The sequence below is a fragment of the Colletotrichum lupini genome, chromosome 9 (assembly GCF_023278565.1).
Source record: "Colletotrichum lupini chromosome 9, complete sequence".
NCBI classification, from domain to species: domain Eukaryota; kingdom Fungi; phylum Ascomycota; class Sordariomycetes; order Glomerellales; family Glomerellaceae; genus Colletotrichum; species Colletotrichum lupini.
The window spans coordinates 1,496,509-1,517,789 of NC_064682.1; the positions used below are offsets into that span (position 1 = coordinate 1,496,509).

The 21,281-nt window shown below is 47.0% G+C and overlaps 3 protein-coding genes across 3 annotated transcripts; 1 reads left to right on the plus strand and 2 right to left on the minus strand.

Moving 5' to 3' along the window:
• Nucleotides 1–11,018: 11,018 nt before the first annotated feature.
• Nucleotides 11,019–15,685, plus strand: CLUP02_16349 (uncharacterized protein; the record flags this gene model as incomplete). Its single annotated transcript, XM_049295271.1, has 16 exons — nucleotides 11,019–11,488; nucleotides 11,556–11,677; nucleotides 11,734–11,790; nucleotides 11,867–12,002; nucleotides 12,080–12,188; nucleotides 12,244–12,276; nucleotides 12,340–12,390; nucleotides 12,452–12,565; nucleotides 12,646–12,876; nucleotides 12,977–13,077; nucleotides 13,149–13,245; nucleotides 14,240–14,380; nucleotides 14,537–14,722; nucleotides 14,806–14,861; nucleotides 15,006–15,246; nucleotides 15,629–15,685. The coding sequence occupies 16 exons, from the start codon at nucleotides 11,019–11,021 to the stop codon at nucleotides 15,683–15,685; spliced, it is 2,202 nt and encodes a 733-aa protein (XP_049152418.1).
• A 1,585-nt stretch (nucleotides 15,686–17,270) lies between these two features.
• On the minus strand, nucleotides 17,271–18,026 carry CLUP02_16350 (uncharacterized protein; the record flags this gene model as incomplete). Its single annotated transcript, XM_049295272.1, has 3 exons — nucleotides 17,271–17,415; nucleotides 17,552–17,856; nucleotides 17,952–18,026. 3 exons carry the CDS (start codon nucleotides 18,024–18,026, stop codon nucleotides 17,271–17,273), a joined length of 525 nt encoding a protein of 174 aa, XP_049152419.1.
• Nucleotides 18,027–18,161: 135 nt separating this feature from the next.
• On the minus strand, nucleotides 18,162–21,266 carry CLUP02_16351 (uncharacterized protein; the record flags this gene model as incomplete). Its single annotated transcript, XM_049295273.1, has 7 exons — nucleotides 18,162–18,267; nucleotides 18,343–19,963; nucleotides 20,034–20,164; nucleotides 20,217–20,402; nucleotides 20,466–20,536; nucleotides 21,088–21,121; nucleotides 21,211–21,266. 7 exons carry the CDS (start codon nucleotides 21,264–21,266, stop codon nucleotides 18,162–18,164), a joined length of 2,205 nt encoding a protein of 734 aa, XP_049152420.1.
• Between the last annotated feature and the right edge of the window lie 15 nt (nucleotides 21,267–21,281).

Genomic DNA, 21,281 nt, shown 5'->3' on the forward strand with positions numbered 1-21,281 from the left:
CGCTAAATTTTAATATTTAACTATAGTAATAAATTAATAATATAGGAGATATTTAGTCCGTTTTAAGTAGCTAGTGCCTCGCTTATTTACTTATTAATATAAAGTTTACGGACTTCCCTTATTACTTTCTTAACTACTTTTATATATTAAGTAATATTTAGTAACAGTAGAAATTTATCAGAAGTGCGTAGAAAAGCTCTAAAAACGAGGAGTATAAGAACGAGGCTATTTAGGCTAATTATATCGTTAACTATTTTAATTATAGCCTAAAGTATAGCCTCTGCGCTTATTAATAAGTATTTATTTTAAATAATATTATATATCTTTTTAAGTACTACGTAGTATTTCTTAGCCTTATTAATATTATTATAAGCTTTAATAAGTATTTTTTTAACTTTAATAAATATAGATTTAGTAAAAGATTTAAACTCTGCGGCGCTAAAGTTCTTATTAGTATTTATAATAATCTAGTCTAGCGGACCGAGGTAGACGTTAATTTAATATAACTAAAGAGCCTCTTATATTTACTTCGTAGTTATATTCGCAAGGAACCTTATTACTTAAAAAGAAGTAGTAGTATTAATAACGTAAAGTACTAGTTAGTTAGTGCCCTTATAATTTATTAAGTATATTACGTTAATTATAACTTTATAATTAAAATCGTAATTATTTTATAAGGTAAATTTAAATTAGCTAGGGGTAGTAGCGTTAAGTTAATATTATTAGTAGATCTTCGTAAGCTTCTCGAGGGCTACGATTTTTATATTATTATTAAACTATTAAAATAGCTTTAAGAAATAAGGAACTAAAGAATAGCTAAAGTGCCGATATAAGTAGCGTAATTCGCCCTTTATTAAGTAGTTAGTAATAGCTTTTTTATTATTAAAGAGTAGAAGCTAAGGGTGTCCTTATTTACGAATAATAAGTATTATAATATCTCTTTTAATTAGTAAGTTATTAATATTATTAAAGTATATTCCTAGCTTATTTATATCCCTTAAGTAGTATAAAAAAGGAGTATTAGTTAGTAAGACGTAAAAAGTAATATTACTAAATAGGGTACTAACGACCGTAAATCTTAATAATTTTATAGGTTTATTATTATTAAATCGAATACTTACCTCGCCGGCTCTAGAGGTATTAAGAATAACTTTAGGTCGTTATTATTATAATACGAGGAGTTAAGGGTAGCCCGTAGTTAAGAATTCCGTAGCGCCGGTATTAGGTATAATATTTTAAAAGTCCCTTAACGAGTACCTCTTATTTAATAAAAAGGAGGTTATTAGTTTTATAAGCTTAATTAACTTATTAATAGAGGTAGTATTAATAAGGCTATGCTCTATTACCTAAGTAGTGAGGATATTTATAAGGGTTCTGCTATTAGTAATAGTCGTAAAGTATATTATTAAGATCTAAACTTTATCTTCGTAGTTATCCTTATAGTTAAAGTCGAGGCTATTAAAGTATTAGATTATAGTATTATTATTATCGTTGTTAGTAGGGGCGGTTCTTTTATAAAAAGCGAGGAACTATAAATATAAGCTCGGTATAGATCTTTTATTTCTTTCTTTACTATTTTTATATTTTTTATATACTTAACGTCGCTCTTTTTCTAAGTACTTAGTTAATTAATAGCCGGTTTTATAATAAATAAAATATTTTTTATTAATAGTACTGCGGCCGCGTTAATTCTATTTATTAAATTAGGTCTTTTTATTAGAGCTACTATAAGTGCGGTTAGTTTAGTAAGTAGCAGGGACCTCTTTATTATAAGTACTATTTTAGAGATATTACTACTTATTACGGTTGCGCTCTCTCTTTTTAATATTAATCGAAGTACTAAGCTAGTAGTAAATATTAGTAAATATAAGTACTGGGTTAAGTATAGTAAGTTTATATTTTAGTATACTATTTACGTAGTAGAGGAGTTAGTTACTTATATTAAAAATAGATCCCTAAGTAGCTAGTACCCCGTAAAGGATTATAATATAGTTAATTAGCGCTTATAAAATCTATTAGTTCGACTTACTTAGGTTCTTACGAACTATAGAGTATTAATAAAAGTTATAAAGCTTAGCGAGGTAGTTTTAACGGCTCGTAAGCGGCTCGAAGTATTCTTAGGTCCTTTAGTATATTATATTAAAGCTAAGCGGGTTAGAAGTATTACTAAGTTAGTTAAAGTAGAAGGTTAATACCCTTCCCTTAAGTATATTTAGGAAAGTACTAAAATAGTATTATTTACTAATTCCTACCCGTTAGTATAGTACTTTAAAAATCTAAAGCTTCTTATTAAAAATATCGTACTTCTTATTATTATACTTATTTTTATTATTATAGAGCTTAGCGAGGTTAATTAATTAATAAGTATTAAGTATAATATTATTTTTAGTTTTTATATCGAAGTATAATATCTAATGGGGTAGATTTTACTATTAAGTAATAATAACTTTATTTTTTAGTTCTTTCTCTTCTTCTTTTTAAAGAGGTAGTAAGTTAGTTAGTTAATAATAAAGCTAAGGTCGGAATCTTAATTACTAAGATTAAGTAAGTTAGGGTTATAAAGATTCCCTTACTATTTCTCTAGCTTATTAAATAAGATTATTAGTATTTATTAGCTATAAGAGTAGTAAGTAGAGGAAGTAAGGATTATAATATAATATATTAAAGTGTTTAGTACGGCTATAATAGGCTACGATCTCTTTAAAAGTCTAGGTAAGGAAGTATTAAGTATTAAGAGCGCTAGCGATCTTTTTTATTATTTAACTACGATTTTTAATTATTAAATTAATACCGTTATTTATAAAGAAGTCTCTTAGCTTTTTAAGAATCGTACTTTTTATTCTTAAAAAGTCCCTTACTTCTTAGCTTTAGAAGTCGGTTTTAAAGTCCTTTTATAGCTCCTCGCCCGTTAGGCCGTTTTAATAATAATATCTTATTATATAAAAAATAAAAATATTAAGCTTTTTATTATTTATAAGGGCGGGTATAATGTTAAATAAGCCCTATTAAGTTAGGTTAACGTAGTCTTATTAATAAATTAGAATTGGGCATAGTTCCGTAATTTAAGAATATAGGTAGGCCAGAGGTAATATTAACTAATCGTTAGACCCTTCTTACTTATTATTAGGGCCGGTAGTTATTATAGTATATTTATAAAGTAAGTTATATAATAGAAAATTATTATAGGATATAATTATCGTATTATAATTATAATATAACGTTAGTTAAGTTAGAAAGAGTAGTAAGTTAGTTATAATAATCGTTTTAATAGTAGTAAGCGGGCTACTATTATTAATTAAAAAATTCTGCTCTTTTAACGAGGTATATAAACAGAAGGTTACTAAGGTTAGTAAAAGGTTATAAAAAAGAAAAAAAGGCCTTTTATAACTATACTTTTAGTAATAAATAGAGGATTTTATTAGCTACTAATTAGCAATTCTTTTTAATATTTCTCGTACCTTATTTTACTAGTTTAGTCTCAGAGCTTTTATTAAATTAAAAAGAGGTAGATTTATTAATAATATAAAATAGATCCCTATTACTACTATTATTAAGATCTTTTCCTTTCTTTAGTATCTTAGAATATTTCGCTATTAGTAAAAGATTTATTATTAACGTATTTATAATTCTAAAGGTTTTATTATTACTAAGTACTAGTACGCTAGTGATTATTAAATTAATCTCTTAGTAATTAATCTCCTCTTACTTATTATTAGTTTAAAATAGCGCTTAGTTATAATATATTTAAAATAAATTCTTTTATAAGCGGTTTAATTAAAAGGAAGTTAGTAATAGTAATAAGGCTAGCGGAGATAATATTAATAATAAAAGCGAGGTTAATAATAGTAATAAAGTAGTTAATCTTTTTATAGTAATAGTCTTAATAAAAGAGATTATATACGATAGAGTACGTTCTTAACGGCCCGTAACTAGTTAATTAGTTATTAGCTAGTAGTAGTAAAAGAGAGCTAAGGTAGTATAGACTAGGCTACTTATTATTAGTTAAATAGATAGAACTAAGTTAATAAGTCGGAATAGTTAGCGAGGTAAATTAAAACTATCTCTTTTATAATTATATCCTTATTAACTTACGGTAGAAATATATATATAATTTAACTACTAATTAGTATTAGTATATACGTAAGTAGGTTAGACCTTTTAGTCGTAACTAGGTTAATAGGTTAGTATAGGTCTATTGCGTGTATATAGGAGGGGAAGATCGTGGGTAGAGCCCGCGGTCCCTTAGTAGGTATAGGTAGGTAGAAGGGTCCGTCTGCACGGGCCCAGACTGCCTACCTACTACCCCTACCTAACTACCTAATAGGGCCCCTTTTCTGCCTCGTAATCCAACAGTGTGATATGACAGGGTTCATGTTAGCTCCTCTTCCTCATCCTAGAAGCCAAGTCGTCCAGCAGAGTTGAATATCGGCAGAATACGAGATGGACTGATGAGAATCCGATCCGCGCATTGCTGAGGAAGAAGCTAAGAAGCGGAATTGACGGGTTGCAGGAGCTCGGAAAACTACACATTGGCTCCCCGGAACATCGACGAGTAACGTGGCGTGGACTGGAGACGTGTCGAACGTCAAGCCCGGGAGGGAAAACCGCGTTTTCCTTGTCTTGTCGTCAATGACCGTGTGTACACGGGACCTGCATCTGTATAGCCAAGTAAGAACGGATAAGCTGGAATAGCCAGTAGATCCCAACGGTCTAGATCTTCTGACTCGAATGGCTTGTTCGCGTCGCCAGTGTACCCCGGCATTCCGCTGCAGGGTCATCGAAATAATTCAACGTCCGGGGAACGCTGTCCCGGGGCAACGGGGTGCAAATGACCGGATGACGACGGCGGCGTTGGGGGGAGTGTGTCCTCTCTCAATCCTCGGTGAGAGCGTTTCGGCGGAAAGGTTCTCGATGAGCTGGAGTTGGACTAGAGGACGGAAGGGAAGCTTGACACGTGGATCTCGCGGAGAAGCACTCTACCGGCGCGGGACCTGGGGGCCACCCTCTCTCCCTCTTGGTGCGTCTGCGGTCTCATGGCCATCGCACATTTCAAGCTTCCATCCAAGTTTGGAACTTGCCTGCCGTGAGATTTTTCATCCATTTCTGACTCGGCAATCTTTCAGTGCTGATTCGCAAGCGCCTTGTTTCTTTCTTTTCTGGATGCACACCTCTCGAGTGTAGCTTTCCCCCGAGTTGTTATTCCCCCGTCTTCACACCACCAAACGCCGGTGACGTGGTTCGTGTTTCTTGGGATGATATTGCCCGTCCCTGAGCTTCACTCAGCCTAGCACGAGGAGGGGAGAAGCTCTCGAAATGTAGGATGGACAGTCACAAAAGCAGGCAAATAACAAAGTTCACGCTTGCCTCCCCCGCTGCAATGAAACGATGCCTCTAGTCATGGATCACAATCACCCCCTCCCCTTTCTCTCTGGGGGTGTCATTGCTTGGAATTCGCAAGTCAAAACCCAGGCCACTATTCAATTGACCCGCACAGGATTGGATGAACGCCGTAGCCACCGAATAACGAGACTCGACCGATGACATTATGCTAGGTATTTCACTTACTCTCTGCGTCCCAATTCCCAATGGCCAGTGCTTTTCACATGCTCCCTTCGACGCTCCCAGATGCGGCGCATAGGGGACTGTTCCTGCGACTGCGAAACGTCTGGTATTCTTTCCTTGCACTCTTGTTCCGTGGTTGTGTCGCGCAAACACCGACGGACGTTCCGTATTACTGAGCAAGAAAAAAAAATGAAATGAAGGTTGCGCTCTCTCTCGCGCGCCCGCGCGCGCCCGCGTCGACCAACATCTACTCGACGGTGATGGTGTACTGCATCAGGGGTCGGCGTGACTTGGTGCGTCTGGAAAGTGAGACAAGCTGAGCCTTCTGACAGGCTTCTATTTGTCGGTTCGTTTACGCGGGCTGGCTAGCCAGCAGCTCGCGGGATTTCGCAGGGCTAATTACCGTGCGGTAGGCGACCATCGCCGACCCCCTCGCGTGCGGATTGTCAACTTTCCCCGGAGAAAGCCATGGGCAAATTGAACCCGAGGGACTGGGAGGATGAACGACAGGTCCTGTCGTGGATACGACCTCTCCCAGCCATACTACCGGAATCCTTCGACGCAGCCGGTTTCGGGCAACGGCGAGCCTACGTCGAGTCGAGGGTGAAGAGCCGACGCCAGCCAAGGATCGTGAAAGTTTAAATGTCTTTCCAAAATGACTCCCCCTTCAAGAGCACGACTCTTTCTGCGTTCGGGATGATAGCCCGCTTGAAAGCTTGGCTTCTTACTGCGGTAGTCTTGGGGCCGCAACTACGTACACCTACCTCCCCAAGCACCGCAATCTCTAGTCATCGGAGATGCGAACACTAATTGATGGCAAGCGCAAGCTTTGGGTTGCCGCCCAACACGTGTTGGTGTGCAACGATCTGGTGATGGAATTGTTCTAGAAGGTGGGTGGGGAGGCCTTCCGTCCCAGGAAATGAGTCCCGGAAAGCTACGAAGAGGGGCCGGACGAGGGGCCGGGGAAGGGAAGCCGGTGAATTGCTGTCGGTAGGGTGGCCTTGGTTGGTTGGGGAGGGAAAGGGGGGGGCGTGGTCTTCTCTCCGGCGGGGGTGGCTAGTCTCCGGCGGGGTGTTGGAGGTTGGAGATGGAAAAGGGCAGACGGCATGGGTCTGCAAGAAAACAAAATAACAAAATAATAATAAAAAGGGCAATAAAAACGAGTTAACAGTAGGTGTGGTGGTGGGAGGTGACAGTTGGCGTAAAGGAGGGTGAGGAGAATAACTACGAGCCCCCCCCCCCCCCTTGGCGAGGCCAGGTCCGAAAGCTTCGGGAACGCGCTACACCACGAAGGGGAGAGAACCCCGAGGTCTACCGAGCAAGGTGTGGCCCGGATTGGGCGTGAGCCAGCGTGGTCACCCGAAATACTTTCGTTTTTCCACGAGATGGTGCCGTGGAAGGACCGACGGTGGAAAGTCTGAAAGAAATCATCGAAGATCTCATCCAAAGTTTATCGCTTTTGATTATTATTTGGGTTAAAACAACAGAATGAAGAGGGTTGGGAAAGTGAGAGAGAGAGAGAGAGGAGATAGGATGACGCCCTCGGCAGCCCATTCAGATCGCTTATTCTTTTCCCGTTCGCTCTTCTGTCTGAAGGCAGGGTAGTGTTGACAAGCGGGGGAAAAGACCGTTTATGGCGAACGGTTGGGAAAGGCGATGCGGCGAGCATTGTCGCGAATAATGAAGATCATAGCGAACGAATGAGAGGAGCGCGTTTGCTTGGATTCTTGAACCACCAAATACCAAAGCATCAAAGTTACAGAAGTGTTCGAATGCGGCCGCGATGTTCCAACATTGGCTTGAGTCCATCCTGAGCAGATTTTCCCAAAACTCTCATCGCTCGGAAGTCGTGAAATTATATTATGGACTCTGAGGAGGCGTTTGGGCTTGGCTGGACTCTCTCTCTCTGTTGGAGCTGAATAGGACCCTGCAGCTGGTCTTGTCACACTGCACCAAACTGCAAACTTGGGATCAGAGAAATTAAGGTTATGTCCTCTCCCCCTCGAACGCCTTGAACACGGTGACACAAACAGCTCGGTGACGGTCGGTCAGTGCTTCCTGCGCTTCGGACTTCCCTAGCACCTGGACAAATTCCCTTTGCCGTTTGACGTTTTGGGGTGGTTGGTAACTCGTCATCGGGGTAGCTATCATGAACACTCGAAACCAAGGACGGATAGAAGCCCGGATGGGCGTTTATTCAGAAAATGAAAAAGAAATAAAAAAGTAATGATTCCAAGTAATAGCCGCGCTGTACCGTTAACAGATGGCGAGAAGTATCCTGACGAAGTACCTGATGTACCGTCAATCCTGAGTCATTATTCCCAACAACGAGCACCACCACTGAAGCCTATGCTAGAAGACAAAGGTGTGAAATCATTAAAGGAAACATATCAACCACGCCAGAGCAAGGGGGAAAAGACATGGACCCGGCCGGCAACGCGTAACGGGAGCTCCCCGTCTGCCGTGCAGAATCAATGTCTTGGATTTTTCCCTCCCGAAGAGGGTGTTGGTAGAGAGACGGGTAGACGCTCCAATAGTGATGGGGTTGTATGACATCAAGCCTTTTCCCCCAATCGGCGATGACAGGCTTGGTGTCGCGCCAGTATTGGGATAGATCATCACCAACTTCTATTCCCCCTCCAAATGACCACACCCCCAACGGAAAATCAGATCTAAAAAACATGGACTGTGGATAGCAGGAATTATCAGATCATGGGATCTATGGGATCTGACTTGATCGATGAGAAGACCGTATCCAGTCAGATGGTGATCGATGTCAGGGAATCTGACACGGATTCCCCGTATGTTTTTGGCGCGAATGGGAACCGGGCAAACGTCACTGACGTCTTCTTTCGGGGGTGGGGAATTAAGGGACCATGGGGTTCACGACACAAACTCTGATCAAATCTGGGGGAAATTTGGTCACCCGAGCCCCACGATTTCGTCAACTTCCAAGTCAGCCTTGCCGATGGGGTTTGCGTCCCAGTTCCAGACCTTCAATGTTTGGCCGACGGGATGGCCTGGAACAGGCGAACGAGTCAACCCCCCGGGACCTTTGTTGAGGAAAAACAAGAAAATGCGAATCTCGTGAGGTCCCAGAGGTTCACAATGGACTGATTTTGGGGTGCGGTTCTGGGGTCCGAACTGGAGTCCAGACGTCGGATCCGGGGTAGACGATAACGTCATACCGGGGGGGTTCACTCTGTTTGCCGTCAGGGTTGTCTATCATTACGGGATGAGGAATCTCCATCCCAAGATTGAAACCACAATTGACTCCGTTTTGACGTCTGTCGAACTCCAATTGTGGAAAAGACAACACGAGGTTGGAAAAATATGAAGAAAAAATAACAAAATGGTACCCATGGATAATGAAAAAATTATTAAAATGTTTAGCGCTTGAGGAACTGAGCATAACCCTGCTTTTTCTTGGACCGTTTCAAGCTCTGGAGAAGCAATCGACAGCAGGGAAAACTACACGCACGCACACCCTATGAGGAATTCGAATTAGGCAATCTGCAGCTGTATGCAGAACATGCTGCAACGACACAACCAGGGGGGAAAGACGAGTGGGGGTTCGCAGTGAGAAGAAAAAGAAGATCCGAAATGCACGTCAAAAGTCGGTGAGGCAAGCCGTACCGCTCGGCTGACTGCCACGACAACAAGAGAGGTGTGGAGTTTCTCTCGTCCTTTCCCAATCGCATTTTGGGTGGTGAGGGGCTACCTGTACACCACAATGACCACACACACAAAGAGAAGAGAGAACGAGGCACAACACCAAGAGAGGATGGGGGTAGCAAAGGCGTGATCTAGCTTGTTGTTGTGCTTTTCCCCTCTAGAGTCGCATCCGTGTTGGTGTCCTGCAACACCCGATAGCCTGCTCTACTTCTGCATCGGCCCCTCTATCCTCGACGTGCCTCGCCTTGAGCTTTGAGCTGGCTCTGAAGCTACCAAGGCTATCTCGTCAACGGCACCTCGTCGCGGGAGCGAGTCCCGGACCCGGCAGCGGGTTTTGCGTGTGTGGTTGGTGTGGCTGCTTGAACGAAAGGTGCGGCAGTCGTCAGCCACCAATTGAGTTCTAGCAACCGCATCACCAAACTGATCAACTGGCTCTGAACTCTCAATACCACACGCTCAAACCAGATCGCCCCCTTGCATGTTGCTTGTTCACCGAGCGTATTTTGATATCGAGATTCGACAGATGGTCAATTGCAAACCAATTCATGTCACCAATTCGTTCTCGGTTTCGAAACGGCACGAGGTGGATCACGCGATGGACATCCGAACAACCACCACGCAAAACGTCGACCCTACTGTTGCAATTGCGACTTCTCGCCTAAGTCTCAAACTCGAACTAAGGCAGGCCGACCACCGATGCTGGACAACTCACCACCTCCCTCTTTCCTCCCGCCGCTAATACACCACAGTAGCAAGAGAGAGGGCAAGAGAGCCAGTCAACGGAATCTGCAACTCCACGCGGGCAAGGCGCAAAGAAAAGAAGCGGTTACACACCCTCTATCCTTTCGCCGCCCCCCCTGCGCGGGCAGCTGGAGCTAAAGAGCTCGGAAACAGCCTTAACCGCCATCAACATCCTCGTCGTTCGTCGGGCAGAGCGGTGAAGAATTACACGGTCTGTCTCGAGGGTGTATATACCGGACCTTGCCCTTCGGCTATGGAAGAAAAGGGCATCTCGTGGCCTGGCCAAGCGCAGCACCCCCCACCAAAGATGCAGCACCCGTTCAAGAGAGAGAAACTCATTACGTGCAGTATAACGATGCGGGGTGGTTCCCTCTGTGCGCGTACTGCGTATGTTCTTTAGCTTTTCTGAACCCCTTGACCAAAGCCTAGAGGCGAAGAGTCATCGTGTGCCCTTGCCGTTAGTAATCTGACGTGTTCTTCTGGCATTGCTTCTCTGTGGTGGGGGTTATTGGAAAAGTGAGGGGTTTCAGGGCCTTCTCAACACTAAATTTGGCCTATTCTCCATTTCGAGAATTGATACTGACCAAAATGCCGCGTTTCCTGGGGAGGGGGTGGAAAGTCGAGACTGAAGCTTGGGCATCAACAATGGCTTGAGGAGAACAGTCACACGTACAGCAACGGGGAGAGGGTCAAGCATTGAGCTGGCCCAGAAGGAAGCAAAAAGTGATAGCTTCGTCTGCCCCTCACTGTCGTCGCCGTTTCTGCCTCGCCAACGAGGTCGTGGAGGGGTAAACGGGGCCTGGGGTGTAAGCCTTGCCCCCCAAAGGCCAGAGGCCCAGGTAGGCCGTCGCTGGTGACTGACGAGGCATCGTGGCCCTACCGCGGCTACGTGCGGATGCAAAGTACTCAAAGTCCCTGCAGAATCTGTGACCGTCCATCACGGTTCCGCATCCCCGAATGAGGGGGGAGGCCGCGATCCGGCGCATCGTGACCCCCCGTCCGTTCAGCTACAGCTTACAGGGCGTTCCGCATATTCCGCCATGCGCCTTCACTCAATCTGTCTTTCTCTCTCGGGCATATCCCGACGATTGATTACCTTGACCTTACAGCGACACACGCCCTGCCTGGTGGTACGGGGCCCGAGGCAAAACTCGGCCACAATTGTAAGGGTTCTCTGCCATCGTCATACAAGTCACCTGAACGATTACGCGGGCTATCGACAGGAGGCAACCAGTCGTACCGCCCGTCTCTTCATCGCCGAAGAGGGAACCAAGATCCCGCCCCGTCCGAGTTACGCCTCCCCCGAACCGCGGTGCGGACATTTCCCCGCGACCTGTCCGTACCTACCTCACTGTTCCGCGCATGATGCGGGACGCCCTACTTGTAAGGTAGTCTGGGTCAATTTGGAGGGAGAAGAATTCGTCAGCCCCAGGCGCAAAGCCACACCCTCTCACGTGCCATTTCTGCCCCACCCCGAGAAGTTGGGGCTTAGCTCGCGCTCCGTCCTGAGGTGTCCGTCTCCAAAACTTCGGCCAAACGGCGATGCCGCGGGCCCCGCAAAGCCACCACAGCCTCAGGTGGATACCCCAGCAGCTTACGCAGTCACGTGGTAGTGTGAAAAGACCAAGAGCCGCGCACAAAAAGCCACACGCTCGGTCCCCCATATCCCACCACGTGCTTCTGGCCTACGGGTCCGGGGGTGTGAGGGCCGATGGAGCCAATCATTGTGTCCAATCACACTACTTCATCCCAAAGATGCCATACCCTTGACGCTCTTTTGTAAGCCGGCCCCTCTTCTTCGAGGTGGAGATGGTTCACTGGAATAAGTAGGAAAAAAATATTCGAATAAAATATTGAGAGAGAAAAAAAAGATGCAACGTTTGAACAGTCAGCAAAAAAGCCAAGATGGCACCGGGAAGACCCCGATCCCACCCGCGGCCTTATTATGGAGTTGCACCCACAGTCCAGACTTTTGCCTTGCAAGCTGAGCATGTTGCAGAGTTCGCTGCACCTGATCCAATTGAGTGCATACATCGAAACCTCCCTTTGGTGTTAGTTAGTACGAATAGCAGGCTTGATGTGAGCCGCATGGTTGTCTTAGGCAAAAGGCCAAGAGCCATCAACCCGTCCCGTCCCTTTCCATTACTCCATCACCGAGTTGGAACCGAAATATTCTCGTCACCCATTCACGGAGGTTGTGGATATACACAGTAGGTTGTACTAAGAAAAAAAATCATCTTTTTTTATTCGCTTGAATTACCATAGAACAAGGCATCTACTGTGGTTTCTTCTCTAGCTGTCACGTCCCCATAACGCACACCAAGTGTTAGTAATCCAGTCTGATCCAATGGACCGGCCCAGATGACCGGCCTTCCGGAGGTGGTTCCGATGCGGACGAGATTCCGCACTCCTGTCTCACCAACCATTCTGTTGCATTGTTCCCAAAGCCTCAACACCCAACACCATGTTTTAGCTCACATGCATCCACCGGCAGTCGGCAATCTCTTCCTTTGACGTGCCAGATCGGAAGCGGGGAATCGCATCATCTCGACATCGGAAGAAGGGGCTTGGCATTATCGGATTGACAGTATCCTGCTTGAATACCTTGGATGGGTAGCGTTATAGAGTTCACCTCCGGGAGTCGCAGCTATGCCAAGCAGGAGACAGCTTGGATGGAACTCGTCATACCTTTCCGGTTCCCATTATCGGCAACTGGACGGCAGGCTGCTTACAACCAACGGCATCGAGCACGGTCACATAGTTCGGAACGTTGACAAAGGTTTAATCGGATCCGGCACAGTCACGCCTGCCCCCTCGAATACAGTTTTCCGATTGAGGGTGGCATTCAATATCTTCCCCTGCCCGTCTGCCATGTGTCAGAAAAACAGCAAAAGGACGGTATGCTTTTTAGCCCTACTGCGTTTTCCCAAATCTCGAAACTACCTCGGGCCTACTTTTCGCTCCTTTCGACGCTTGATACTCATCTCGGGCAGTCTAGATGCCGGGTCCAGAATCCCAACCACCGCGAAAATGGTCTCCAACGAAGAACCCGGACATGCTAGGCCTTTCTAAATACCGAAAAAGAAAGGAGGAGAGAATGTGGATTTTCTTGGAGCCGTTCCTAAGAATTGCTAATTAGATCTGGAAACCCTCTAAAGTGGCTAACTCAGCATCCACGAAATCCACTCATTCCCGACCCCATCCCGATGCCTTCTTCTCCAAATTTTGTCACGCAGGGAGAAGGGATGGGACGGAGGACTCGTGGACGTGAGCCAGTGAACCCAGGGCCCAGAGCCTCATTGGAACTCGTTACGTCGCGGGCCTTGCGCGCACTCGCCGAACCGTCTCAACGAAGTGCGCTCTCTCGTCTCCTTTTTTTCTCCACAAAGGCGCCGAGTCCAGTGGCAGTGACGGACTCGGGGGAATACTTACTTACACGCACACCTTACCATGCCTCCAAACTCCAACCTCCTATTCTCCAGAATTTACCAAGTAAGACCCCACCCCACACGACGGATCACCCCCTACGACAGATCACCCAATTCGGCCACATTCAGCCAAAACCGCTATTTTATATATACATAACTAATTATAAAATAAATATTTTAAAAAATACAGAAGCTATAGAACAATATAATTAATATAAAAAAAATTAAAAAATATATATTTTTATATCATATTATATAGTAATATTAGATTTAAAAAGTATTTATAAATGTTAGTGTTTACTAGTAGTTTCTGTACAAATACTAACATTATATTATGCTCTATAACTCTTTTATTTATTAGAAAAAATAGATTTTTAAAGTTGATTATTTTTAAAAGATTTAAAATAAACTTATATAAATAGTTTTTTATTAGTAATATGAGTATTAATATATATAAATATTAAGTTATATTATAATAAGTGGAATTTATAAAAACTTAGATTTCCTTAGGTTCTATAATTACTATAACGCTAAAAATTGCATTTTTAAGCTCAGAAAAATATTTTAAAAATTATAAAGATTTAAAATACTTAACTTTATCAATTTTTGATAAAGTTAAAAATCTCATTTTTATATAGTAAAAAAACGTTATATTTAACTTACTAATATCTTAATTAATATAGAAAATTATAATTTATAAAAAATATTTTTATAAGAAAACTATATATTATATATCTAAAGGTATTTTTTATATACTTTTAATATTATAAAATGAAGTAGGTAGAATTAATGGTTTTTGAGTGAATGTGGCCGAATTGGGTGATCTGTCGTAGGGGGTGATCCGTCGTGTGGGGTGGGGTCTTAACACGATCCCTCCTCGCGCAAAAAGCCGGTACAGAACCACGCCCATACAAGAAAAGAACCAGAAAAACCTTGGCCCCGTCGTGAATTATGCGCAGATTGCAATCACCTGGGTCTTCCACCTGGTAGTATACATCTGCCCACATGAAACTGCCCCAATATATAGAACCGTGTAGACGTGGCGGAGGAAGTGGTTGCGGATCAAACACGATTAACCTAACGATTCCACACTACCAACCGCATCATGCTCGCGTGGCATCTTTGAACAGAACGCGTTCGAGACCTCTTCGGCCACTTTGGGACAATTTTCAATCTCTAGAGCTGGTGCACTTTACCTATCGACAATAATTCCAGCGAAGTTGACCGCGAAAACACTACGACGCAACTGCAGTAGTGTCAAGACCGCCCAAAAGAAAAAGCACGCCCATGCGCATAATGATGCGCCAGCCGGCAGAGTAGCATCGGGGGAAAGAAAAAAGACGCTTCCAGTTTTCTAATTGGCGTTTCTTCCACGCTATCGAATTCGACTCAATTGAAGGATGGGAAACTCGTATCGAGAGAGTTCGGCGTGCGCGATATCGATAATTCACCATCGTATCAGCAGCCAGCAAGTTAACCAAGTATTGTCGTCTTCTCGATTGGTGCGCGGGAAGTAGGATGAAGGTAGAGCGACCACGGGCAAACCCGCCTGTTCTCTAGATAGCTTCAGCACAGGCTTTTTGCACATGTCAGCGCAAGATACACCCGTCGCCGCCCCCGGATGCGTGACATCAAGGACGCAGCAACTCTGACTGACCCTTGTTTTTTTCCCGCTGGGACGATGAGATATGCAGCGGTCTGGGCTCATACTTGGTTCAGCATCCGCAGCAATGACCTTTTCAGCGTCTGCTTTTCTGCCGTTCAGTGTCTCTACACGTTTTACAGAGAGTACTCCCTCATCTGGCCTCATTTCCATCAACAATCGAAGCCCCGTTTTCTCGTGACACAAGCCAAAAGGATCAATGCAATCGCAAGCCTTTGTTATCCTTTGCTTCCCCCCCGCAATCTCAAAACCAGATGTATCAGAGAACTCAACGAAAAGAAAACCCGAATTAAACGCCTCTCTGCGGCCGGCCGCTCCCCCCCTCACTCTCGCAAAGGACAAGAACGCCACGATATTTTAGCCAAAGACATTAAATAGGGCAGACACGGAGCCGCGACACGATGTAAGCCGCAAGGCTCATCCGCAGTATAGGGGGGAGGGGGAAAAAAACCCGGCAATGTGCCGGAGGCGCGCATACCCAAGTCAAGAGAAATAGACGAACGAAGACATACACACACACACACACACACACACACACAAAAACGCACACCGGCGTCAGGGCACCACCGCACCGCAGACTCAAGCCACGAAGCCTCCCTACGAGCCTCCGAACTGAGGAAAAAGAACGATAAATGAAGCCCTGTCGGCAGATCTAGCGCAAATCTCCCCTCCTCTTCCTGAGTCTTACTTACCCCTTGTGCGGCGGCGGCGACGGCGTCGCGCCCCTCCTCGAATCCCGCGGAATGCCGGGTGAGCAAGCCACGCGCCGAATTCCCAAACCTCTTTTCCCTCGAACCCTCGGGGAGTCAAGGAACGGGCATCAATACCTACCTACCCGGTAAGAAGGACGTAGAATTGAATCAGGTACCTTCTTATGAAGAAACAGCCAGAGGGTAAAGCCGAAAAGTATCGCAGCCTATTTTCCCCCGTATGGACCCTCACACCATCAGAGAAGAGATCAGGCTGTCAATCCGGATCGCAAAGATACCAAAAGGAAAATAAAAACATCCATCCGATAACGAAGGTATCCAAAGGTCGTCGGTATCCCACAATGCCAATGCCACTCGACAAAAGTCTTTTGCGATCCGGACACCCGCACAGAGTACCTTGGGTAGGTTCGGAACCAGGCGTTTACGCGTCTACATTTGTCCCCAAATACTTATTCCCTCCAAGAATTCTGTATTCCGTACTGGACTGCCGATAGGTGTGTGTGTGTGTGTGTGTGTGTGTGTGTGTGTGTGTGTGTGTGTGTGTCCGTACCTCTGGGAAAACATTTTGGGCTTCCTACAAACCACAAGCCAAGATCGACTCCTCCTCACCTGACAGCCTCAAACTTTATCGACCACCCCCCTCCCCATCCATACATACACTTATTCCCCCGCTCTCCCCCCATCAAAATCTAACCACGGCAACAACAAAACCACACACACATGATTGAAAACAAGATCCAAACAAACAACAGATGAACAAAACTCTCTCTCAGGGAAAAAAGCAGATCCATCCATCCCTCGGCAAACACTCCAGCTCGGCAAAAAGACCTGTGCTTCCTCACCAAACCTGGACGGGGGGGGGGGGGGGGGGGAAAAAAACAAAAAAAAAAACACACACCACCACAGACAACCCACAAAACCCACCCCCCACCCCCGCCGCCCACCACACGCCCGGACGCCGGGGGCAGCCGCGGGGGGGGGGGGGGGGGGGGGGGGGGGGGGGGGACAACATCAATGAACAATCACAGGCCAACTATTCTCCTCAGTGTAAAAGAACATCAAGAGTGAATCAAAAATTATACCAAAAATGCGCAAAAAAGGTGATTGAACGCACGTGGCAGTCATCCCCTTCCCCTCCCCTTGCCCTCCCTCCCCGAGAAACATGCAGCGTAAATCACGTACCTCGTCCGTACTCTGGACTGGTATCAACCACCTCTCACTTTCACATGTCCACGAAACCTATCCCTCTCTCCGCAATCGCAAAAATGCCAAAGCAACAATACTCTAGGATTGCAAAAATCCAGCCCATTCTCAATGCGACTCTTCCTCTTCCTCTTTCCTCTTCCTCTCCCACTCCCACTCCCCTTCCAATGTCCCTCCCCTGGCGCAGCCCTAGCGTAACCCGCCGTCGCCTTGGAATCCCCCCCCATGTCAGCAATGGCCGAGCCCATGGCGGTAGGTATGTCTCGTACTGTCTGTCTGCCCATCGCCTTAGTGCTCCGTACTCCGTAGATAGACTCGATAATGCACAACACCGATAAACGGGCTCTGCTTCCGGTCCCCGGGGTGGCTCGTGATGGAGCGCAGCTCTAGCGTATCGGCCAGCGGTGAGCGCATGGGCTTTTCGTCTGCGCTTCTGCCATCAGTCAGCAGTAGCAGCAAGTAGTCATCTGCCCGGTCGCGCAAGTCCATTCAATGCGAGGCAACGCCGGTGGTGAGTGTCACAGGGCACATTGACTTGGAAAGAATGAACGAATGAATTACAGTGTCACAGTGATGATGAGACGAGTGTTTGATTGAATGGCCAACTTTTATTCATGTTTTTGCTAAACTCTTTTGACGATTTTGGGATTTTTTTGGCTTCGTCGCAATGATCTTGCTTTTGTGGTCCATCTGCGCCGACCTTCTCGTGCGCTTTTTGTTTTTCAACCCAGCTTTTTTCAACCTCTTCTGCCCTTTCGGCCGTTCTCGTGGGAGTTCTCCACTTTTGGTCTTCCACCACCCGGTTTTTCTTCTCCCTCCCATGTCTTGTCATCAGCATGCCCCAGTCAGTGTCAGGTCCTGCTGTTGAAGTCGCCTTCGGGCAATGCCTTCTGTAGATGTGTTTTCCCCTCCTGTTGGTCCTGTCCATAGAGTACAATCCACCTCTCCTTCACCACAAAACTTTCAAACAACCATGTAAATGCAGAGACCCAGACCCATTGATAAAACATGAAGGTGGTATGTTGCGAAGACAAAACAGACCATGGTATCGTGTGATGAAGAGACGCCGTGCAAATGTGTGAAAATTAGAATCAGGTCCAAAGGGCCCACCCCGAGGCCCAATGAATGCACCCGTGTCGTATCATGGGACTGAATAGTCCCAACTATGCGCGCCCATGATTATGGTACTATGATGAATGGCAGAGCCGATGCGATGCCGCCGCGCGCAATGCAGTGTAAAAGCAACCAGAAATAGCTGTGCTCGAGCGGACTCGAAGGCCACACGCTCGTCAGATATCGTGATAAGTGTGTGTGTTTTGTGTTGTGTTGTGTGTGGCGCAGTAATGTAATAGTGATTTACCATCCCTTGGAGTGGTAGCCTCCAAAGTTGTCAGTATCCTTGGAGAAATACTGGGGGTTGATCGGGGCGTCTCCGTTCTTGAGGCAGACCTTCTCGGGGTACTGCTTCAGGTTGGCGACGTCGTGAGAGGTATGGCGTCTCTTGAGGACAGCGTTGGCAGTAGACGACTTTTGCTGGCGTTCCCAGAGAAGGTTGCGGCGAAGAGACTCGGTCAACTCAGTCGCAAGCATGTTGCGCCGGGTAGTGCGGGGAGAAAGAGCAGCTTGGAGGTGGCTGTGGCTGGCTGTGGCATGGATAGGCTGGGCAGCCGAGCGAGGCACCTCGTTGATGGGCTTCAGAGGAGAAGAGCGATTGCCGCGCTTCATCATGAGAGGGGCGTCATCAGAGTCGTTCGGGGAGACGGCCAAGGTAGGAGGAGCCGGGTGGCTAGTGCGCGACCAAGGGAGTGCCGAAGTAGACTGGGAAGCAATGTTGCCAAGCTTGCTGGAGCGGTCGTTCTGCTCAGTCATCATGAGCGTGATCAATGAACGGCGCGACGTCAAATTGACCTTGGAGTCGACGCGCTGGAAGAAGGTCTTCTCATCAATACTAGACTTGTTGCTGTCCTCAATGGAGTCTTCCCAGTCGGAAGAGTCGTCGTCATCATCAATGGCGCTCTCGTCAACGTAGTCGGTCTCTGAGTCGTCGGCAATAGCAGAGTTATCGTCGTTGATCATGCGGGTGGAGACATGGTCGGCAAAGGAAGTCGTCTTCTTCTGACCGGTGAGCAGGGAGCCGGGTTGGGAGGCAAGAGCACTCTTGAGAGAGCTGTCCTCCTCGGAGGAGCCGCCGACCTGGAACATCTTGCGCTTCTGGACAGGAGCGGGAATGGGTCTGAGGTTCTCGATGCTGTGGCCTTGTTCACTCGAGGAGCAAGACTCGCCGATGGAGAACATGGGCTGCTTCTTGGACAGGATGGGCTTGGCTGCAGGTGATGACCTCGGCTCGGGAATGGCGGCGGGAGAGATAACCTTGGGAGAGGCAGGGATGGCTCTGGGGATCTGGGATGGAGAGAAGCCGCGGACGACGGTGGTGCGAGAGGTGATTTCGGGTGAGGTCGGCTCTTGGGAGTGCTCTTCTTCCGACGACTTGCAAGGCGACTCGGTTGTGGTAGATCCAGAGTGCTCGTAGACGGGGGAGGCAGGGGCCAGGTCGGGAGTCTCCTTCATAGGAGGCATGTAAGGGGAGGCCATTTGCGGAAGAGGTGCAGACAAGGGCTCGTTCTCCTTGATAATGGAGACGACCATCTTCTCGAAGTCGCCGGAAGTGATGTGGCGTTCCTTGCCACGGCTGCGGTTGCTCGCGCAAGAGTCCTGTCTTTGGATTCTGGGTCGGATCTCGAGGGGTGCGGACAATGAAGTGAAGTCGACTGCCTCGTCGTCGTTTTCTGACTCGACACTGCCGGACAGTTGAGGAATATCTTGTATTCTGCTGGCTTGGGGAATCTCTCTGGGCAGGCTGGTGGCGGTGATGGAGGCTTGTTCCTCCTCGGTGCAGCAGAACGTTTCACGGTTCCACAATCGCCAGCTGAGGTTTTCTAACCTGCGACCCTGCTCAACAGACTCTGCGCACTTGGCAAAGACTGGGGGTGTGTTAGTAGACGCGTAGTGCGCGAGCTCCTTGAACGGAGCAGCCAGGTGCGAGATGCTTACCAGTCCACATGCTGTAGAGGTTCTGAGGATTTGAGGTATCGACCTTGTTGATGACATTGGTGTCCACTGTCAGGACGTGCGTATCGAGAGGGTAAGGCATTGCGCCGAGATGGGCTGCTCGAATTGAGCAGCTGGAGGTAGTCGGTTCCGCGGATATGGTGGTGGTTGAGATTGAAAAGACACCCAGCGTTGAGGGTGTATTGGGATTCAGTACAGTAGGGCAGATTCGGCACCTGGAGCGAAGCGAGATGGATGTTGTCGAGATCAGATTTGGAGTCGCGGGTCGTGGTTTTGGGGGTGGCGGTCGATGATGTCGACGATGAAGTGATGGGCGCTATGTACGTCGGGGAAATGATGTCGCTGGAAGTGCTGATGCAGACGTCGAGGTGCGGAAGGGCGAAGACAGGAATGCTTTAATATGATGGCGTTTACGGGAGGGGAATCCGGAGAATGCTGGCTCTGGATGTGCGGAGAGGTGTCGAGTCGATGGTCGAGATGTGCTTCTGGTGGAGCAATGAAGTAAGAGGAGAAGGGAAGGGTGGAAAGTCTGGGGGAAGACGGACGTTAATAATTATCGTCACCTCGGGTTTGGCCAGAGAGAGTTGAAAGATGTTGATTAGATGGCAGCGGAGTGGGATGCATGTAAGTAAGTATAGGTAGATGTAATGTGCGATGGGCAATGGGAAGAGATGGGGATTGGGGGGGGGGGGGGGGGGGGGGGGAGGGGGGGGGGGAGCTTGGGAGTGGGGGGGGGGGGGGGGGGGGGGGGGGTGGGGGGTGGGGGGGGGGTGGGGGTGGGGGGGGGAGGGGGAGGGGGGGGGGGGGGGGGGGGTGGGGGGGGGGGGGGGGGGGTGGGGGGGGGGGGGGGGGGGGGGGGGGGGGCGTGGGTGATGTTGATGCTGGCATGGGGGTGAGTCGCGGTGAGCAAAGCACGTATATCCTCGCACCTCCCTCAGCATGGGACAAGAAGACAAGAGGGGAGGGAGGAGCGAGCAGGGGCCCCCGGCATGGAGCACCACTACCTGGTAAAGAGGGAAAAAAAAGAAGAAGGCACGAAGGAGAGGAAGGGAAAGAAGAGGGTGTGGGTGCTGAGGTGTGGGGGTGTGAGTGACAATTGGGTATGGAGAGGTAAGGTACGTACTGCGAAAAAAATGAGAGAGAGGAGAGACCTTGGGACCTGAGGCCTTGGGTTGTGACGACGGAAGTGTTGAAGCAAAAGTGGAGGTAACTCATGTATTCAGGTACGGG